The 18234-nt window shown below is 30.7% G+C and overlaps 2 protein-coding genes across 2 annotated transcripts in view; one reads left to right on the top strand and one right to left on the bottom strand.

Moving 5' to 3' along the window:
* Nucleotides 1–15702, top strand: part of LOC115878851 (maestro heat-like repeat-containing protein family member 1) — a 62219-nt gene extending 46517 nt beyond the window's left edge. The window contains exons 9-13 of the mRNA XM_030895468.1: nt 5520–5969; nt 6021–6306; nt 9245–9379; nt 11621–11965; nt 15543–15702. Coding sequence (XP_030751328.1) covers nt 5520–5969; nt 6021–6306; nt 9245–9379; nt 11621–11869 — 1120 coding nt within the window. The 3' untranslated portion in view covers nt 11870–11965; nt 15543–15702. The remainder of the gene's footprint in view (nt 1–5519; nt 5970–6020; nt 6307–9244; nt 9380–11620; nt 11966–15542) is intronic.
* A 99-nt stretch (nt 15703–15801) lies between these two features.
* The window catches only part of LOC115878861, a 61578-nt gene continuing 59145 nt past the window's right edge, over nt 15802–18234 (bottom strand). Inside the window, exon 4 of the mRNA XM_030895481.1 lies at nt 15802–15984. Within this exon, the coding sequence (XP_030751341.1) occupies nt 15933–15984 (52 nt within the window). The 3' untranslated portion in view covers nt 15802–15932. The remainder of the gene's footprint in view (nt 15985–18234) is intronic.

The raw sequence follows: 18234 nt of genomic DNA, 5'->3' as shown, positions 1-18234 counted from the left end.
GTATAAGCATGACTTACAGTAAATTATCAGTCCGATTTATTGCATTTCACTGACAATAAATCGTACATACTGGAGATAACTAATATTGGCTATGGTTAAAAATGATCTTACCTTTGCTGTAAATTGTTTCTATTTTCAAAAAATCGCCGATCAAAGAGATTATAACACCATTTTCTTGCATCTAAAAATGTAAAAACAGTGTTTATTTACTACCTATTTTTCATATACATAGGACATACCTACTACTGCAGAAACGTCATTTTCTCCAGGATTCTTCATGTAATATATATTTTATATACTTTATTACCTTTATATTTATAAATTTCACCTTAAATATTAAATTGAACTTCCAAAACGAAACTAAACGGAATTAATTAAATTCCGATAACTATAAATGAAGAGAGTTAATACCACCTCACGTAAAGGAAATAACACCTGGCCTTATTAACGTCCATGCACGCTATTCGGTTTAGCTATATCTCTCTATTACGCTGTTTATTGTTATTTTACGCGAGTTTATTTTTGCGCACAGGAAATTTGACTCGTTTGCACATCGTCATAAAAAACAATTTTCGTACCACGAATTAGGGACAAGATTTTTATCTGTATACTTATAAGATACCTAATCTGTGATATTAGCAAAAACATGTCGTTATTGAGTCTTTTAAATGAAGAAAATTATAATGTACGTGAAAGATATCATGATACAGACTTTCTAGGCACTGTTTTTGCATTTTTTGTATCACTAACATAAAAATTATTACTCTAATTACAAAATTATTGATTAATCTCTTTTATCTTCAGTTAAAAAAAAAGATTTATTTTTTATAATGTAAAAGTTTGTTTAAATATTATTAGGTAAAATAGCAAATATTTTACGTTTATGCAGCATTATGTTGTTTTTTATTTAATCTATTAATTCTTTTATTAAATTTTTTAATACACCTGACCTCGGCAACATAAAGTCAAAAATACAGTTGTTTCGATCCAAGTTACAGTACGTCTGTCCGTTCTGTAGCTACGGGGTATCCGTGAGAGGGGAAACGATATTCTCTCGATGTTTTTCGTAAAAAAATAGACGACGCGTCCCATCAATAAAAATTAAACAAATTTGCAAGTAGCCAATAAAATGAGTGGGCGTAGCGATTTGCGGTGAGACGCACTCGTCAAATCGACGTATAAAATATATTGCTGTTTATTTAAATATTTTTTGTCCGCATTCCTTTCATAGACACAGATCCAGCAGATGTACTGTATGTCATCATATTCGACGTCGTATTGGTTTTCAGGATTTTTTTTCATAACACGGACAATAGAGTTACAATCTGTGACGTAACAGCCAATGATCAAAAAAACAAAGCGTAGATGAGATAATATAAAATAAGAGATGATATAAAATACCAGAAATACAATTTAAACAAAACTAATCACAGGTGGATTTATCCTTTTCTATTTGAAACTGGTATATGCAATTTGATTTTGTGGATTTCCCTGTTTTTTTTTATTTTCTCGACTTTGAGGTCGGTTTTAAATGGAATTTAAGAAAACAAACCAAAATTGTTATTAAATTTATCTCGTTGAACGGCTAATTGTTTTTATTATTACAAAATTATTCTTCAGAATATATTTATTTATGTACTGCAAAATTTTATTGATGTGTATCAGTTCTATGTCTCAGGGCGCATCGCTGGACCTCGCATTTTTTGTGGCGTCGTAGGCAGTAGGGCCGTGCCGAATTTATTAAATTAAAAAATTCCTGTCGATAACCCTTTATGGTTTGAAAACGTGTAAATGATATAACGTGGCTTGATACAGTTTGTTTATACTTATATTTTTCATATTTGCTGTGCTCCATTCGCGAATTTCAAGTTCTAGAGCTTTACGCCTTGGGCTGCTCAGAACGGTTCTGAAAGGAGCTGTGCGCGATGAACAACATGAACTACGTTATTTCTTGTGCTATGGCCTGGTGCCTCCCTTGTGCCTCCATATGGCACGGAACAGTTCTGAACTTTTTGACTCAATTGAATGGAGGAAGAGTATCGCGTTCTTGAACAGTTCAGAACTGCTCAACTGCGTGAAAGGAGGACAGCAATAGTTACATGTCGTTGAAATGTAGTTTTTATAATATTGTACGCAATAATCATAACTATCGATCTCTAATAAGAATGCCCCTCTCTAATGAGATATTACATATATATTACATCAAAACTGACAATCAATACCGAAAGCTGCTGCTGTGAACGAATAGATAGGAAAAATGTTTCTCGTGTAATTTGTATGAAGCGGGAAAACGTATTTTGTATTTCACGGATTATGTATCAATAAATTTGGCGTGCAAGAGAAAAGTGTTTTGGTGTATATTGTGGTGAATTAGTGTTTTATTTTGCTATTGTAACACCAAAGTTCCAACCTTCAACTCTAATAGAAATTACGTACAATATTTTATCTGAAAGGGTAATACCATAGGGTAAGACACTTAAAATCGAGTATAAACAATTTATTATACTCAAAACACACTTTTTGTATATTTGTTACTTCGCGATTCATTATTACAGGTGTTAAGTAAAGATGTAATAATGCTAGTACCGAAAAGTGTAATTGTATAAGTTTTAGTTCTGGTTATTTCTAATTGAACTTAAAAACGGTTAAAGGGGTATGTTTTTATACTGAAATAGATAAATTAATCATAATGGCGTAGTATCTTCGTAATGGTAATAGTATCTTTGCACTTTACCATACAGGTATTTTGTTTCCATTTTTTTTGAATTTTTCACTCTTTCAGTAATTTTTGACTTGTTAGTGGCATTTTCTCGTATGAATAATTAAAAATATACTTAGATCATGTAGGAAGTGGCAATATTGCATCCCTTTCAGTGCCGTAACCATGGTAATATTAGAGATTAAAAAATTATACCGTGGGAAAATTTGCGGTTAACAGGCAGTTCTAAAAAGTTTTCGAAAAATACAGGGAAATTTAAAAGAAAACGCACGATTTTCAACATCTTTTTTTTTGCGAAAAAAACCTCGTAGACTTGTTCCTGGGGTCGAAATATACCAGCCCTGAAAATATTTGCACTTATTTAAGACTCACCCTGTATAATAAAAATATATTAAATTTATGGCTCATGTCTAGCAATTTTGCAATTTTATACAGGGTTGTTCACCACATACGACACGGAGTATTGTAGCTAAACGATTAGATTTTTACAAATTGTAAGTTTTGGGTTCGTTGAAGGACTATTAGAGCTACAATTTAAAAATATTTTTACAAGATACAGAGTGTCCCAAATTAAAAAAAAATATCAAAGTTATATTTTTTTAAATGGAACACCCTGTATATTATTGCATTTTTAGTTTCTACGATTAAAATAAAGGTAAATTTGATTAAGGTTTATTAAATCTTACCGTTTTTGAAATATTTTCAATTTTGAGAAATTGCAGTATAAATTTTAAAGCTTCATTTCTCCGAGGGTATCAAAGTTTTTAATACTAAATATTTACTAAAGTTTATTTATTGATCAGTTATTGTGTTGCAATAATAAAAATTTTACTACCTTATACAGAGTGTCTAAATATTTATTTTAAATAATTGTTAGATTTAAACGGCAATAACTTGTTTAATTTAAATGGAACACCCTGTATATTTTATGAGAATCAGATGCACAATTTAATTGTCTATCAAATTGTATTATACCATTTTTTTACCTATCTCTTCAAGCTTCCGTAGAAAATGCATTTTCTTGTAATTTGGAACTCATTTATCAATATACCCATGGAATACTGACATTTTAGATTATTTTTAAAGATGTACCAACTTTTTAAAAAGTACAGATACTAATATTGACAATATAGTTCGTTTATTTCATTAAAAAATAAAAAAAAACTGTTTAAATATTTGTTAAAGAGGATCAATTAATATGATTCCAGTATTCAAACTACATTAATTGACTGTTTGCGTTAATTAATAATAATTGCTCTAAAAACTAAAAAACTGAATTATTTATGTGTATTAGACAGTGAGGTAAAAAAACCAACACCTTAAAAATGATATTTCATTTTTTGACCAATGCTTATTTATAACAACAGAGACGTTCATTTTCATAACTTATTATTATATTGATTTCTGATTCAAATCCTCATTTATTTAGAATAATTTATTAACGAACACAATTAAGTATGTAATTAATTAGTATTTGGGCGGAAATACTGGTGGTATATTTAATTAATGGTATACTCTTTTATAAAGATTTAAATAGTTTTCTTTTTGCATACAAATGGACTAGTAATATCATCGTTTTACCAAATACGATAATATTACTAGCCTGTACATTTTGTACATTTGTTGTTTTAACAATAATCTAACATGTCAATATTCCATGGGTATATTGATAAATGAGGTCTAAATTATAAGAAAATGCATTTTCTACGAAAACTTGAAGGGATAGGTAAAAAGCGGTATAATACAATTTGATAGACAATTAAATTGTGCTTCTGATTCTCATAAAATATGCAGGGTATTCCATTTAAATTAAACAAGTTATTGCCGTTTAAAGCTAGTAATTATTTAAAATAAATTTTTAGACACTCTGTATAAGGTAGTATAATTTTTATTATTGCAACACAATAACTGATCAATAAATAAACTTCAGTAAATATTTAGTATTAAAAACTTTGATACCCTCGGAGAAATGAAGCCTTAAAATTTATACTGCAATTTCTCAAAATTGAAAATATTTCAAAAACGGTAAGATTTAATAAACCTTAATCAAATTTACCTTTATTTTAATCGTAGAAACTAAAAATGCAATAATATACAGGGTGTTCTATTTAAAAAAATACAACTTTGATATTTTTTATTTATTTGAGACACTCTATATCTTGTAAAAATATTTTTAAATTGTAGCACTAATAGTCCTTCAACGAACCCAAAATTTACAATTTGTAAAAATCTAATCGTTTAGCTATAATACTCCGTGTCGTATGTGGTGAACAACCCTGTAGATAAACGTTGCAATATCGATTTTTTTTCTCGAATTCCTTCCTTAGCTTCAGTTCCGCTGGTCGAACAGTATGACACATAGGAACCGGTAATCATGTATTGCTTTGTATCTACCGGGTGTTGCATCGTCGAGCGGGACATAGGAAATCCCATGTAAATTTTAATGGAGTCAATTATTGGCTTCCCTAATTATTTTAGAGAATAATTCTATTTAGGTTTATTGAAGAGCACTAAAACCCACATTCAAAAGAATAACTTTAGATATTTTTGATTAGCCCGTTTACGAGTTATCGCCGATTTTTTTAAAAATATTTCTCCTTTCTTATGGCACTGTATTTACTTATGAGCACCAGTCAAGGTAAAAGATAACTGTCAAATGAAGTTGTCTAATAGAATTTTTTTTTAGCCCATTTTTCTGTCGCTACTAGTTCCAACGTAGCTGAACTTAGTCTAAATAAAATTATAGTGTTGTTAGTTTATAAATCAAGCTAAAATTAAATTAAATGTACTTTATTTTTAGGCTTTTCTTCTTATGCTGTGAAATGAACAATATTGCTACAAATTTACTAGCCTATACTGACATCGACACTAGTGATAATAAATTAATGATACTGGATATCATAGAAACATTAGTCAACAATGTTAGTAGTGAAAATCCACAATCCATATCTTGGATAGTTGCTTGTTTAGGCCCATTTATACGATCAGAGTTAGAGCCACAAAAGGTGGCGGTTGTTGCATTCTTCACTTATTTATTGAAACATGGCGCCCAGAGTGACCAGACAGTATTAATTGAAAATCTTTTGGAAATGATTTTGGATGTACAATTGGATCAGAGCTGTTTAGTTAGAAAAATTGGACTAGAAGGTATAGGTTATGCAGCTGAAAACTTGAAAAAAGAACTAGTTTCCAGATATTGCAACCAGATTTTAGGTGTCCTAATGAATAGTTTAGATTATCATAGTGTTGGGTAAGATTAATAACGTGAATAAATTTCGGATATTTATCTTGGTTGTTTTAGAACTGAAAGTAATGTTATACTCCAAGCCTTATTAACATTATCCAAATTACTTAAAGCCTTAGAGGGATATAAATTTAATGCATTTCAAGTAACTGCAGCAGTTAGGATAAAACCTTTATTTACCCAAGAAGCTAGAGAATTAAGACAAGCTTCTATTCGTTTATTAGGAGATCTAACGTCCTCCTTGAGTCCAGAGTCAAACCTTGAGGCATTCAAAGAACAAATTCAAAGCAATATTATAACACTTTTACTTCATTTATCCGATCCAGATGGCGAAGTTATCAAGGTAATCCAATCATATTAGTTATCTGTTGATTTAGTTATTTGATTTTAAAATTTGTACATTTAAAGGTGATTTTATATTATAAATAAATAATAGGCGTTTTATTTTTACAGTTTTTTGTTAATGAATTCATCATTTGCGTAATTAGCAGAGGGTAGAAGTCATTTGATTGTTATCAAATAAATTTCAAAAATAGGATAATTGAATAGAAAAAAGTTAAAACTCTTGATTTAGGCTTACTTCAGGATAAACCAGAAATGATATTGTATTATTATTATTATTCTTTTATATACCGGGTGTCTCTCAAAAGTAGCTCACCCCCTATAACTGTTTTATTTTTTCAGATAAAAAAAAACGAGATTTGGTATGTTAGTATATGACATAAATTAGGATTGATTGGCATATTCAATTATTTTCGGTCCCTTCCTGTTTCACCGGAAATGACTACAACTTTTGATTATTAAATGACAGCCTTGGTATTTTTTAACTTATTTGATAGAAATCCATCCTTAACTTGCCAGGGCAAGATACGAAAAACATTAGACGATCAAATCTATTTTCCCAAGGTTCCTTGGTTAAAAATTAGTGTTTTTAACACAGCCATGGCGCTCTAGATTGAAATTTAAGATACGATTTTTTTTAAGCGAGAATGTCAAAACATTTTATTTAGACATTTCAGTCATCTTCTATCGAATAAATTAGAAAAAAGAATACCGAGAGTGCCGTTTAAAAATCAAAAGTTTTAGTCATTTTCGGTGAAACAGGAAGTGAACGAAAACACTTGAATACGTCAATTAATTTCTTTTTTTATTCGAAAAAATAAGAAAGTTATAGGGAGCCACTTTTGAGACGCACCCGGTATAATACCTTAATTGAGAACATGAGTTATGACAGCGCTGTACTTTGTACCCAAGATTATTTTTTAATAAGCAATCAAATGGGGCGTTGTACAAGGTGGACCATTTTGGTTGTTGCTATAGGGTATCTAGGAAACCGTGAGAAATATTCAAATTTTGATACTGCAGTCTCGGGTTCTTTTTTTGATAAAATTACAATGGCGCAAACGGATCGTGGCTATCTTGATCGGTTTCGAAGCTACAGGGGGATTCCCAAATTTTGTACTTTTTAAAGATGTTCGATAGTTTGTTTATTTCAGCAACCACGGAAAAATGAATTATACATTCTAAAGGCACTTTTCTGTGTAGAATGCAGTGGCGTAGTCAGACTTTTTTCGAAAAAAGTATTTTTTGAGATATTAACTGTACTTATGTTTTTTTAAATAGAACCCCCTGTATATTTTTAAATTTTCTAATTCAGCTTGGCATGGGCTTCTCGAGAATATATAACACTCTATATTTATTTTCACTATTAACCTCAACATTTCAAATTTTTCTAAAATATTAACTTGGTAGATAGTAGGCCGCGCCGAGTAACAAAGTAATCGGTTGTCAGGGTGATCGGGACATACCTTTGATGGATGCGTGACATTTCATTTCAATAGATTGAAGTGTGTGTATTTTAAATTATTAAAAAATGAGTAAATTTGAAAATTTTGAGAAATATAATATGTTAGAATGTTATATTGAGTCTAACAAACATAAGCAAATGGCAGCTGATTTATATTTTGAGCGGTATCCAGAGCGCGAGCAACCAAACCCATCAGCCATGTTTAAAAGGTTAGAAGATAGCTTAATCAATTTTGGATCTTTTCAAAAATCCCGTTTGAAAAATTATCAGAAAGAAGATGAATATAATCAATATATTAATGTCCTCGGAGCCGTAACACTAGATCCAACAACATCAAGTAGAGCTATTGAAATGCTGTTAGTAGCGGCGTGCGGAGACGGTACCAACTCTGTCTAGATAATAATGGGCAGCAGTCTGAACATTTAATGTAGTCTTTGTGTTTTTATTTTTTTATATTAACTGAGAAGCCCGGTACCTCTTGAGTTTATATTAAAATATGTTCTTTTGTTTCTGTCACACTTATTTTTTATTTGCTTCGTATTGTTCGATTTTATTTAATTGCTAATTCATGTATTCGGCCCCGAGGACATTAACATATTGATTTTCTTCATCTTCTTTCTGATAATTTTTCGAATGCGGATTTTGAAAAGATCCAAAATTGATTAAACTATCTTCTAACCTTTTAAAAATGGCTGGGTTTGGTTGCTCGCGCTCTGGATACCGCTCAAAATATAAATCAGCTGCCATTTGCTTATGTTTGTTAGACTCAATATAACATTCTAACATATTATATTTCTCAAAATTTTCAAATTTACTCTTTTTTTTACTATTTAAAATACACACACTTCAATCTGTTGAAATGAAATGTCACGCATCCATCAAAGGTACGTATGTACCGATCACCATGACAACGAATTACTTTGTTACTCGGCGCGGCCTACTATCTACTAAGTGGATATTTTAAGAAAAATTTGAAATGTTGAGGTTAATAGTGAAAATAAATATAGAGTGATATATATTTTCGAGAAGCCCATGCCAAGCTGAATTAGAAAATTTAAAAATACGCAGGGTTGGTGCTATTTAAAAAAAACATAAGTATAGTTAATATCTCAAAAATATTTTTTTCGAAAAAAGTCTGACTACGCCACTGCATTCTACACAGAAAAGTGCCTTTAGAATGTATAATTCATTTTTCCGTGGTTGCTGAAATAAACAAACTATCGAACATCTTCAAAAAATACAAATTTTAAGAATCCCCCTATAGCTTCGAAACCGATCAAGATAGGCACGATCCGTTTCCGCCATTGTAATTTTTTCAAAAAAAGAACCGGAGACTGCAGTATCAAAATTTGGATATTTCTCACGGTTTTCTAGATACCCTATATATAGTAACAACCAAAATGGTCCACCCTGTACAATAGTTTTGTAGTCACCCAGTAAATTTATAATAACGTATACAATATTTACTTTATAGGCTTGTAAGTACACATTAAGAAGAGTTGGACCATATTTGGAAAGTTCAGAAACGAATCAAATGATACAAGAACATCTTATCGATGAAGCTAATCTTCACTATTCCGATTTCATTAAAGACCTTATAAAAAGTATGGTAAGTGCTTTGATTATCCATAATTTAGTATCAGAAATAAATATTTCAGAAATTAAATTTGTATTCTGTTATGCATATAATTTCTTCTGATTTTGTTATTAGAACCGTAAAGGGATCACAAAAATTAATTTCTTATTGCCTCGTTACATTATTCATAACGGTATATACAGGGTTGTTCACCACATACGACACGGATTATTGTAGCTAAACGATTAGATTTTTATAAATTGTAAGTTTTGGGTTCGTTGAAGGACTATTAGAGCTACAATTTAAAAATATTTTTACAAGATACAGAGTGTCCCAAATAAGTAAAAAATATTATAGTTCTATTTTTTTAAATGGAACACCCTGTATATTATTCTATTTTTGGATTCTACGATTGAAATAAAGGTAAATTTGATTAAGGTTTATCACACTTAAACTTTACCGTTTTTGAAATATTTTTAATTTTATGAAATTGCAGTAAAAAATTTAAGGCTTCATTTCTCCAAGGGTATCTAAGTTTTTAATACTAAATATTTACTGAAGATTATTTATTCATCAGATATTGTGTTGCAATAATCAAAATTTTACTCCCTTATACAGAGTGTCGAAAAATTTATATTAAATAATTACTAGCTTTAAACGGAAATATCTTGTTTAATTTAAATGGAACACCCTATATATTTTACTTGAATCAGATGCACAATGTAATTGTCTATCAAATTGTATTATACCATTTTTTACCCATCTCTTCAAGTTTTCCTAGAAAATGTATTTTTTTAGAATTTAGACCTCATTTATCACTATACCCATGCAATATTGACATTTTAGCTTATTTTTAAAGATGTAACAAATATTTAAAGGGTACAGATACCAATATTGTCGACATAGTTCGCTTATTTGATTAAAAAATAAAAAAAAACTGTTTAAATATTTTTTGTTAAAGAGGATCAATTAATATGATCCCAGTGTTCAAACTACATTAATCTCGACATTAATTGACTGTTTACGTTGATTAATAATAATTGCTCCAAATACTAGAGAACTGAATTTTGTGTGTGTATTAGACGGTGTGGTAAAAGTTCCAATTTTATTTCATTTTTTGACGAATGCTTATTTATAAAAACCGAGACGTTCATTTTCATAACTTATTATTATATTGATTTCTGAGCCAAATCCACATTTGTAGAATATTTTATTAATTAAAACAATTTAAAAGTATGTAATTAACTAATTTTTGGTTGGAAATAATGGTGGTATATTTAATTGATATACTCTTTTACAAAGATTTAAATAGTTTTTTTGTATGCCAACGGGCTTGCAATATTTACCACTTGTACATTTTGTACATATACCTATAGTGCTATAAAAAATCTGAAATGTCAATATTCCATGGGTATAGTGATAGATGAGGTCTAAATTCTAAGAAAATGCATTTTCTACGAAAACTTGAAGAGATGGATAAAAAATGGTATAATACAATTTGATAGACAATTATATTGTGCATCTGATTCACGTAAAGTATATAAGGTGTTCCATTTAAATTAAACAAGTTATTGCCGCTTAAAGCTAGTAATTATATAATATAAATTTTTGGACACTCTGTATAAGGTAGTAAAATTTTTATTATTGCAACACAATATCTGATCACTAAATAATCTTCAGTAAATATTTAGTATTAAAAACTTTGATACCCTAGGAGAAATGAAGCCTTAAAATTTTTACTGCAATTTCATAAAATTGAAAATATTTCAAAAACGGTAAGGTTTAAGTGTGATAAACCTTAATCAAATTTACCTTTATTTCAATCGTAGAATCCAAAAAAAGAATAATATACAGGGTGTTCCATTTAAAAAATACAACTATAATCTGTATCTTGTAAAAATATTTTTAAATTGTAGCTCTAATAGTCCTTCAACGAACCCAAAACTTACAAATTGTAAAAATCTAATCGCTTAGCTACAATACTCCGTGTCGTATGTGGTGAACAACCCTGTAGAGGTCGGGGGGTCTCGAAATTGCGTCATAAATATTCTGACTAAATGTGCTAGTAATAACCCAAATACTTAAATGTTATGACACAGCTACGATTTAAATGTGATTTCAATGCGATCAACATTAACAGTAACTAGGATAGAGTGAAATAAAGTTAGCCGGACGGTTCTGATTTCAGCCGCACCGAGCGCTGCGGTCGGAATTTTAAAAATTCGATTGAAATGCATCAAGCCTATTCCAAAATTAATATAATCTATGTTTTAGGCGAAAGAAATGCAGGATCTTTTTACCCTATTTGTAATGACTAGTGTGTCATATACAAAGAGCCCTTGGAGTGAAATAAGGAGTAATGCAGCTTTAATGACTGGTTTGTTGTATTTTGACCTAATACCAGAAAACAAGCAAAAAATATCCTTAGATGCAGTATGTGATAAATTGATAAGATTATTACGTGATGACTCAGATGATGTTAGATTTAAGACTAGTCAAGCAATTGCCTATTTATTTATATAACGTAGATCAAGACGAAAATGATATAAATTTGGTTATATACAGGGTGGTCCGAATTATAATCCCAATTGTATTCGGCAACATATTCTGCGGATAAAAGTAAGTAAAAAAGTTTGTATAAAAACTGTCCTAAAATGTTTAGTTTTGGAGATATGGTGCGTAGAAATTTTATTTCTGTTTCTTTTTTTTTCTATATAATTTCTGAACTAATAGCGATATTTGTATGAAAATTAGTGCCTGGGTGTGTTTTTACATGAGAAATATGATTTCGATGCCAGTATGATTCCTACTTGTAGGGGGCGCCACCTACATATTTTTAAACTGTTTTGAAGAGTATTAACTTTTCGACCGTACCTGTATTGCACTACTGAACATGTTGACTAGTACGTTATTACTATTAATTTATCTAGAAAAAATTATGATTGTTTAAAAAAAGTCCCCAAATTTATCATTTCAGTCAAAAGTAAAAAAAATAAGCATGTTACTAGATATAGTCTATAAAATGAATAACTTTGAATTTTGACCGTTATTTTTTACCAACATGGCAAATATAAAATCCCTCTATCAAAAAAGTTACTGATATTCTTTAAGTATTCTTTAAATTGAGTGTCTGAATCAGATAGGTAACTCTTTTTTTTTACTTTCGTGAAATAGAAAAGGAAAATAATAAAACAAGTGAGAGTTCTTTCTCTGCTTGCAAAAATCAACACGAAATGGCATAATTGTCAAAAGTAAAATGTCATCAGCTTTTGACATTTCTAAATATCAGACCAATGCCGTCTCTAATAGAACAGCCTCGGAGCGAGATTTATGACGTCACGCTAATTAGATACGGATTAATAAATATGTTGTAGAATACATGGAAAACATAATTATTCCTCGTATTTTTGGTTTGTATTTTAAAAATGATATAGTTTACATGAAATATACATAATATACAGTTAATAAATATAATATATACCTATTTATAGTAATAAATACTTTGGCAAATAAACTATGAACCATACAAATGCAGCAAATGTTTTACAATATACAAATAATGAATAGGTACATAAGATAATGGGTAAAATGTAAAATATATTTTAAATTTTGGGGTTTGAAAATCGATCTAATTTAACAAAAAACATTCAATATATACTAATAGTGATGTATTATTATTTGCATTCACAAAATTTATATGTACATATATTTTGCGAGTATCAGTGTTCGAAAAATTATATTTGCAAATAATACAATATCATAGAAAAAAATACGTCAGCGATGGTTATGAAATAAAAATCGCTGTCATTTTATAATGTAAAATTATTCTAAAATTTTTGATTTTCTTGTGATTTAGGTTCGAGAAAAACGCTGATTAAGTTTTCATTTGGGTTTTCATTAATTTTTTTGGTTAAAAAAACGTTCCGGCTAACATTATAGCCTTCATCAGTGTTGTGTCATATAAAAAAAATAGTGTCGAATATAATCCAAAAAATTGCATATAAAATATACACACCACAAACCACATAATGTTTACTGCAATTAATAAACTAATATAAACTTGTCAAAAGATGACCACATATTTTTTAAAATTATTATTCTTAACATTAAAACTATGTACATTGACTATGGAGTACGATTTCAGCCATAGTCAAATATAAGGAATAATTATGTTAGCGTGACGTCATAAATCTCGCTCCGAGGCTGTTCTATTGGCATTGCGTCAGCATGGCCGCAAGTTGCTAACCTAATAAAATTAACACTAGAAAAGCCCGCGGGAACTATCAAATTCAAAGTTATTCGTTTCACAGACTATAGTTACTATCTAGTAAAAATGCTTATTGTTTGCCAACGATGACATGTATGGATAATTTCCACTCCAAATATCTTGAAAACGGTTACTCGTAGCTAGGCTATGCAATCCCGCAAATGCTGGATCCCTCTGAGATTCCGCGGGATCAAAGTTGCGGGATTTACCGTGCGGGATCGACACATTACTACTGGGTAACCGAATCGATCTCGGTCAAAGTCAAACCGCTTCGTTCCGGGCCGATGCGTCGACGCTCGGAACCCGGGGGATTCCCCTTACGGCTTGGCCGTTAAAAATAAGTGAAACAAACACGTTAGTTGTTAGATTTCTTTCTGGCGTATGTGCGTAAGTCCGTAAGCGAAGAAAAGCGTTTAACTAGTACTTGTGGACAATTTCGTCAAATAAACTGCTGGACATAATTATCGGGACAAGCAAAATTTTAGGGTAAATTTCAAGTTGAATATCTCTTGAACTAAAAAAGATTTTGGGATGCGGTTTGGACCAGGTTTTAGATGCATCTATTGTGATTAAGATGCTATGTGGTTTTCGAAAATATATTTAGCGAATTCTCGTATACAGGGTGTTTTATAAAAGTGTGAAAATTTGTTTTTTTTACCGCAAATTTACAATTTTTAAAAAATCGAAAATTTTACCAAGTACGACTAATCTGTATTGAAATTAGATAAAACAATTTGATCGGGTTTTTAATTTTTATTTGTTTAAAGGAAAATACGACGTTTTTTTTCGAAAAATATGTATTTTTAGTCATGCGTATGGTCCTAAATGGTACAAAAAGCTTTGTACATTCTGCATATGCCAAAAAATTATTGATATAGAGTGTATCTAAAAGCAGATAATTAATACAAGTTAAAAAAAACTTCAACATTAGAATAATATTTTTATTTATAAAATAAGTAGATAAATTATAATAAAATTTAAGTTTATTTAATATTGAATGTATTTTTTGAACACCCTGTATACATCGGTCCAGATTTCTGTACAGCTAATTTAAGATACACGCTATATCAATATATTGTGGGCTTATGCAAAATGTACAATGCCTTTTGTACCATTTAGGACCAAATGTATGACTAAAAATGCATTTTTTTTGAAAAAAAACTCGTATTTTCCTTAAAACAAAAAATTTAAAAAAACCCACCAAATTGTTTTTTTCTAATTTCAATACAGATTAGTCGTACATAGTTAAAATTTGGATTTTTCAAAAATTGTAAATTTTCGGTAACAAAGATTCTTGGTCAAATTTGTACACTATTATAAAACACCCTGTATACGAGAATTCACTAAATATATTTTCAAAGACCACATAGCATCTTCATCACAATAGATGCGTCTGAAACCTCGGCCAAACCGCATCCCAAAATCTTTTTTAGTTCAAGAGATATTCATCTTTAAATTTACCCTAAAATTTTGCTTGTCCCGATTATTGTTTACAGTCCCGCAATTTTGCGGATCCGCGGGATTGATTGCTTTAATCCCGCGGGTTTGCGGGATTGAGACTTTGGTGCGGGATTGCATTCTCTACTCGTAGCGATTTTTACCAGGAGACCTGTTTTGCGTAAAAAACAGCGAAAACATATTTTCTCACTAAGTACTTTAATATAGGTACTGACGAAAAGTTATTACTCTCTAAAACAGTTAAAAATATGTAGGTGGCGCCCCCTACAAGTAAGAGTCATATTGACATGGAAATCAAAGGCCTTATTATATCAAAAAACACCTAGACACCAATTTTCATCCAAATATCGACATTTGTTCAGAAATTATTTGGATAAAATTGAAACAAAAATTAAACTTCTATACTCTGTATCTGCGAAACTAAGCATATTAGGACATAAATTTATACGGACTCTTTTACTTATTTTACAGAATATGCTGCCGAAGTTTTCCGAGTACAATTCGGACAAACCTGGTGATGTTATGTATAAGATTTCAAGTCTTAAAATAATTTTTATAGAGGAAGTACGTAAACTGTTTTATAATATTGTTAACATGACTTTTTATTTAGATAATATATATTTAATGTGTGTTTTTATTTGATTTATCATTGTATACCAAAGTAGTATCTTATGTCCATTCCATATTTGTGCTTATATTGATGAAAATATTTACTTTTTGTTTTATATAATATTTATTATAATTTTTTTTTTGATAAATGTTCATATATGTATAACCAAGTATATTATAGGATTATCTTTAGATATTCATTTCATCAAAGGATACTTTTAATTTTATTATTTAAGGGATGATAACTGCGACTCAATTTCTTCCCATGCCAGGCATGGTAAACGGATTCACACAGGAACTACATCTAAAAATAAAAAACTATTGAAATTTCAGTCTATGAAATAATCAGGAATTATTATAATTAGGTAAAAGTATTTCCAAACTCACTTGGACTGGTTTGGGGTGGACGATGCCGACAAAAAAGTGACGAAATTAAGAGACCCAAACCAGTCCACGTGACTTTGGAAGAACTATAGCTAATTAGTTTGAACATTTTTTAAGAGATTGGTATGAGCAGGGGGTTTCTGTCCCAGAGGAGCAAGTGACGGAAAACAGGAAAAAAGGTTAAAAACGCTAATAAACAATAAGATTAAACACCGACGAAGGTCTTATTTTGAGCATTTTGGCTTTTTTATGTGTAGCGGTAGTTTATTGTCTAAACCTGTTTATATTTGTTTATTAGCGTTTTAACCTATTTTACGTCACTTGGTCATCTTCTCCTCCTCTTCCTCTACTAGTATGGTAAACTCGCAATTTGATGGTGCATTTGTAACTAATTGGATAAATAATATATAATAATAACAAAATGGAAATTGTGAAACTCCCGTTGAGAAGCACTTAGTAAGCCGATCTGGCACTTTAACTCCCATCAAATTTATAAAAAAAAACATATTCTACATTACTTTTTATTTGCCCCCCCCCCCCTCTAAAATAAATTCCTGTATTCGCCCCTGCACCCCATCTTTATCACATGCGAAGCAACGAGGCATTTTTACTCCGCATACGAAAAAATTTCTTACTACGTCAAAACCCCCGCATCTACATTGCCGAAAGACGTCAGCTGATCGACTAGTTAGCGTAGGAATGCGGACCAGAGGGAGGAACACGGCAATCTGCGTCCTCGAATGCTCGCGCAGCAGCCCGCGACATTTTTGTTTTTTATGCTCTTCTAGTGACTATGGCGCCCTCTAACTTTGTCCCCGTAGGTTTTAGAGGTTTGTTACTTCGAGATGAAAATGTATAGAATTTAATTCTCTTCATTTTTTGTTCCATAAAATTTTCTGTGGGGCCTATGGTTTAGCTAGAAAATCGAATCCTAAATTTTTTGGACTTTCTCAAAAACGGTGGGGTGTCGAAAACGGTCTCAAAGTATGAGAGCGGGGATAATTTGATGGGAGTCTAGACTTTTTTTGATGCCAGATTGACTGTACTAACTGTCTCACTTAGTAGAAATAAGTCTATATATAAGTAGGAGATCTATTTTAAAATAAAATATATTACTGTTTTGTTTTTATTGCCGGTACCACAATTAAGTTGTTCAAAATCACTATACAGGTTGCTACAAATTCGAGGTACGAGCATTGGTAACTCGGTAACCGTAATAGATACGAAGATGGTTAAATTGGGGCAAAGTTGCCACTTTGGGATGTTCACCAAGATGCCATCAAAAAAGTTTTAAAAATTTCGAGGATTGCTGAGTTTTTTGGAAAAAACGGATATTTTTGAAAATCGGTTTTATTTTTTCCTGTCGATACTTTTTAGAAAATCAAAAAACTAATTGCACATTCCATAGCCACTTTATTAGGGCTATGGAATGTGCAATATTTTTAGATTTTCAAATCAGCTGATAATTTGTGAGATACAGAGGCCAACTTAATTTTTAGCTGACCATACCAATAGGTATGGTAGGCTATTAAGATCGGCAAAAAAAGTTTTTTTAATTTGACTCAAAATGAGCTATTGGGGTCATAAATGACCTAAATACAAAATATTTTCATGGTGTTTGTCTGTCTGTCCGTCTGTAACACTCAAAAACCGCTAAACCGATTTTAACCAAATTTGGCACAAAAATACTGTGGCACCCGAGAATCTGGCCATTAATTTTTGGTACAAGGGGGGTGTTAGTTAGTTTTGGGGTTGGGGGGTTGGTAAGGGGGTATGGGAGGGGGTTAAAAATTAAAAAAAAATCGTAACTCCAAAGTTACAGTAGCTCGCGAAACGTGGTTTTCAATTTAAGATTAGCAATAATATTTGCAACAAAATTTGTAATAACATCAAAATCAGTGAAAGTCGCAGTTTTTGAGATAAAAAAAATTGAAAAATTCATTTATTTGAAACTAAAAGAACTGGCTACCAACTTTTTATTAACATATTTTAGTATGGGCGGCTATACGTGCCTGCCGGCGCCAATTTTTTTTATACAGGGTTGTTCACCACATACGACACGGAGTATGCTCTCGACACGGATTTCAGCTCTACAAAATACGAATATACGAAAGAGAACACGCCAACTAAATCAGATATAAATAAATTCACTTATACAGGGTTGTTCACG

The sequence above is a fragment of the Sitophilus oryzae genome, unplaced genomic scaffold, assembly GCF_002938485.1.
Source record: "Sitophilus oryzae breed Bouriz unplaced genomic scaffold, Soryzae_2.0 scaffold_1536_pilon_pilon, whole genome shotgun sequence".
Lineage (NCBI taxonomy): Eukaryota > Metazoa > Arthropoda > Insecta > Coleoptera > Curculionidae > Sitophilus > Sitophilus oryzae.
The sequence above is the reverse complement of the archived record's forward strand: the minus strand, read 5'-3'. Positions and strand labels throughout refer to the sequence as shown.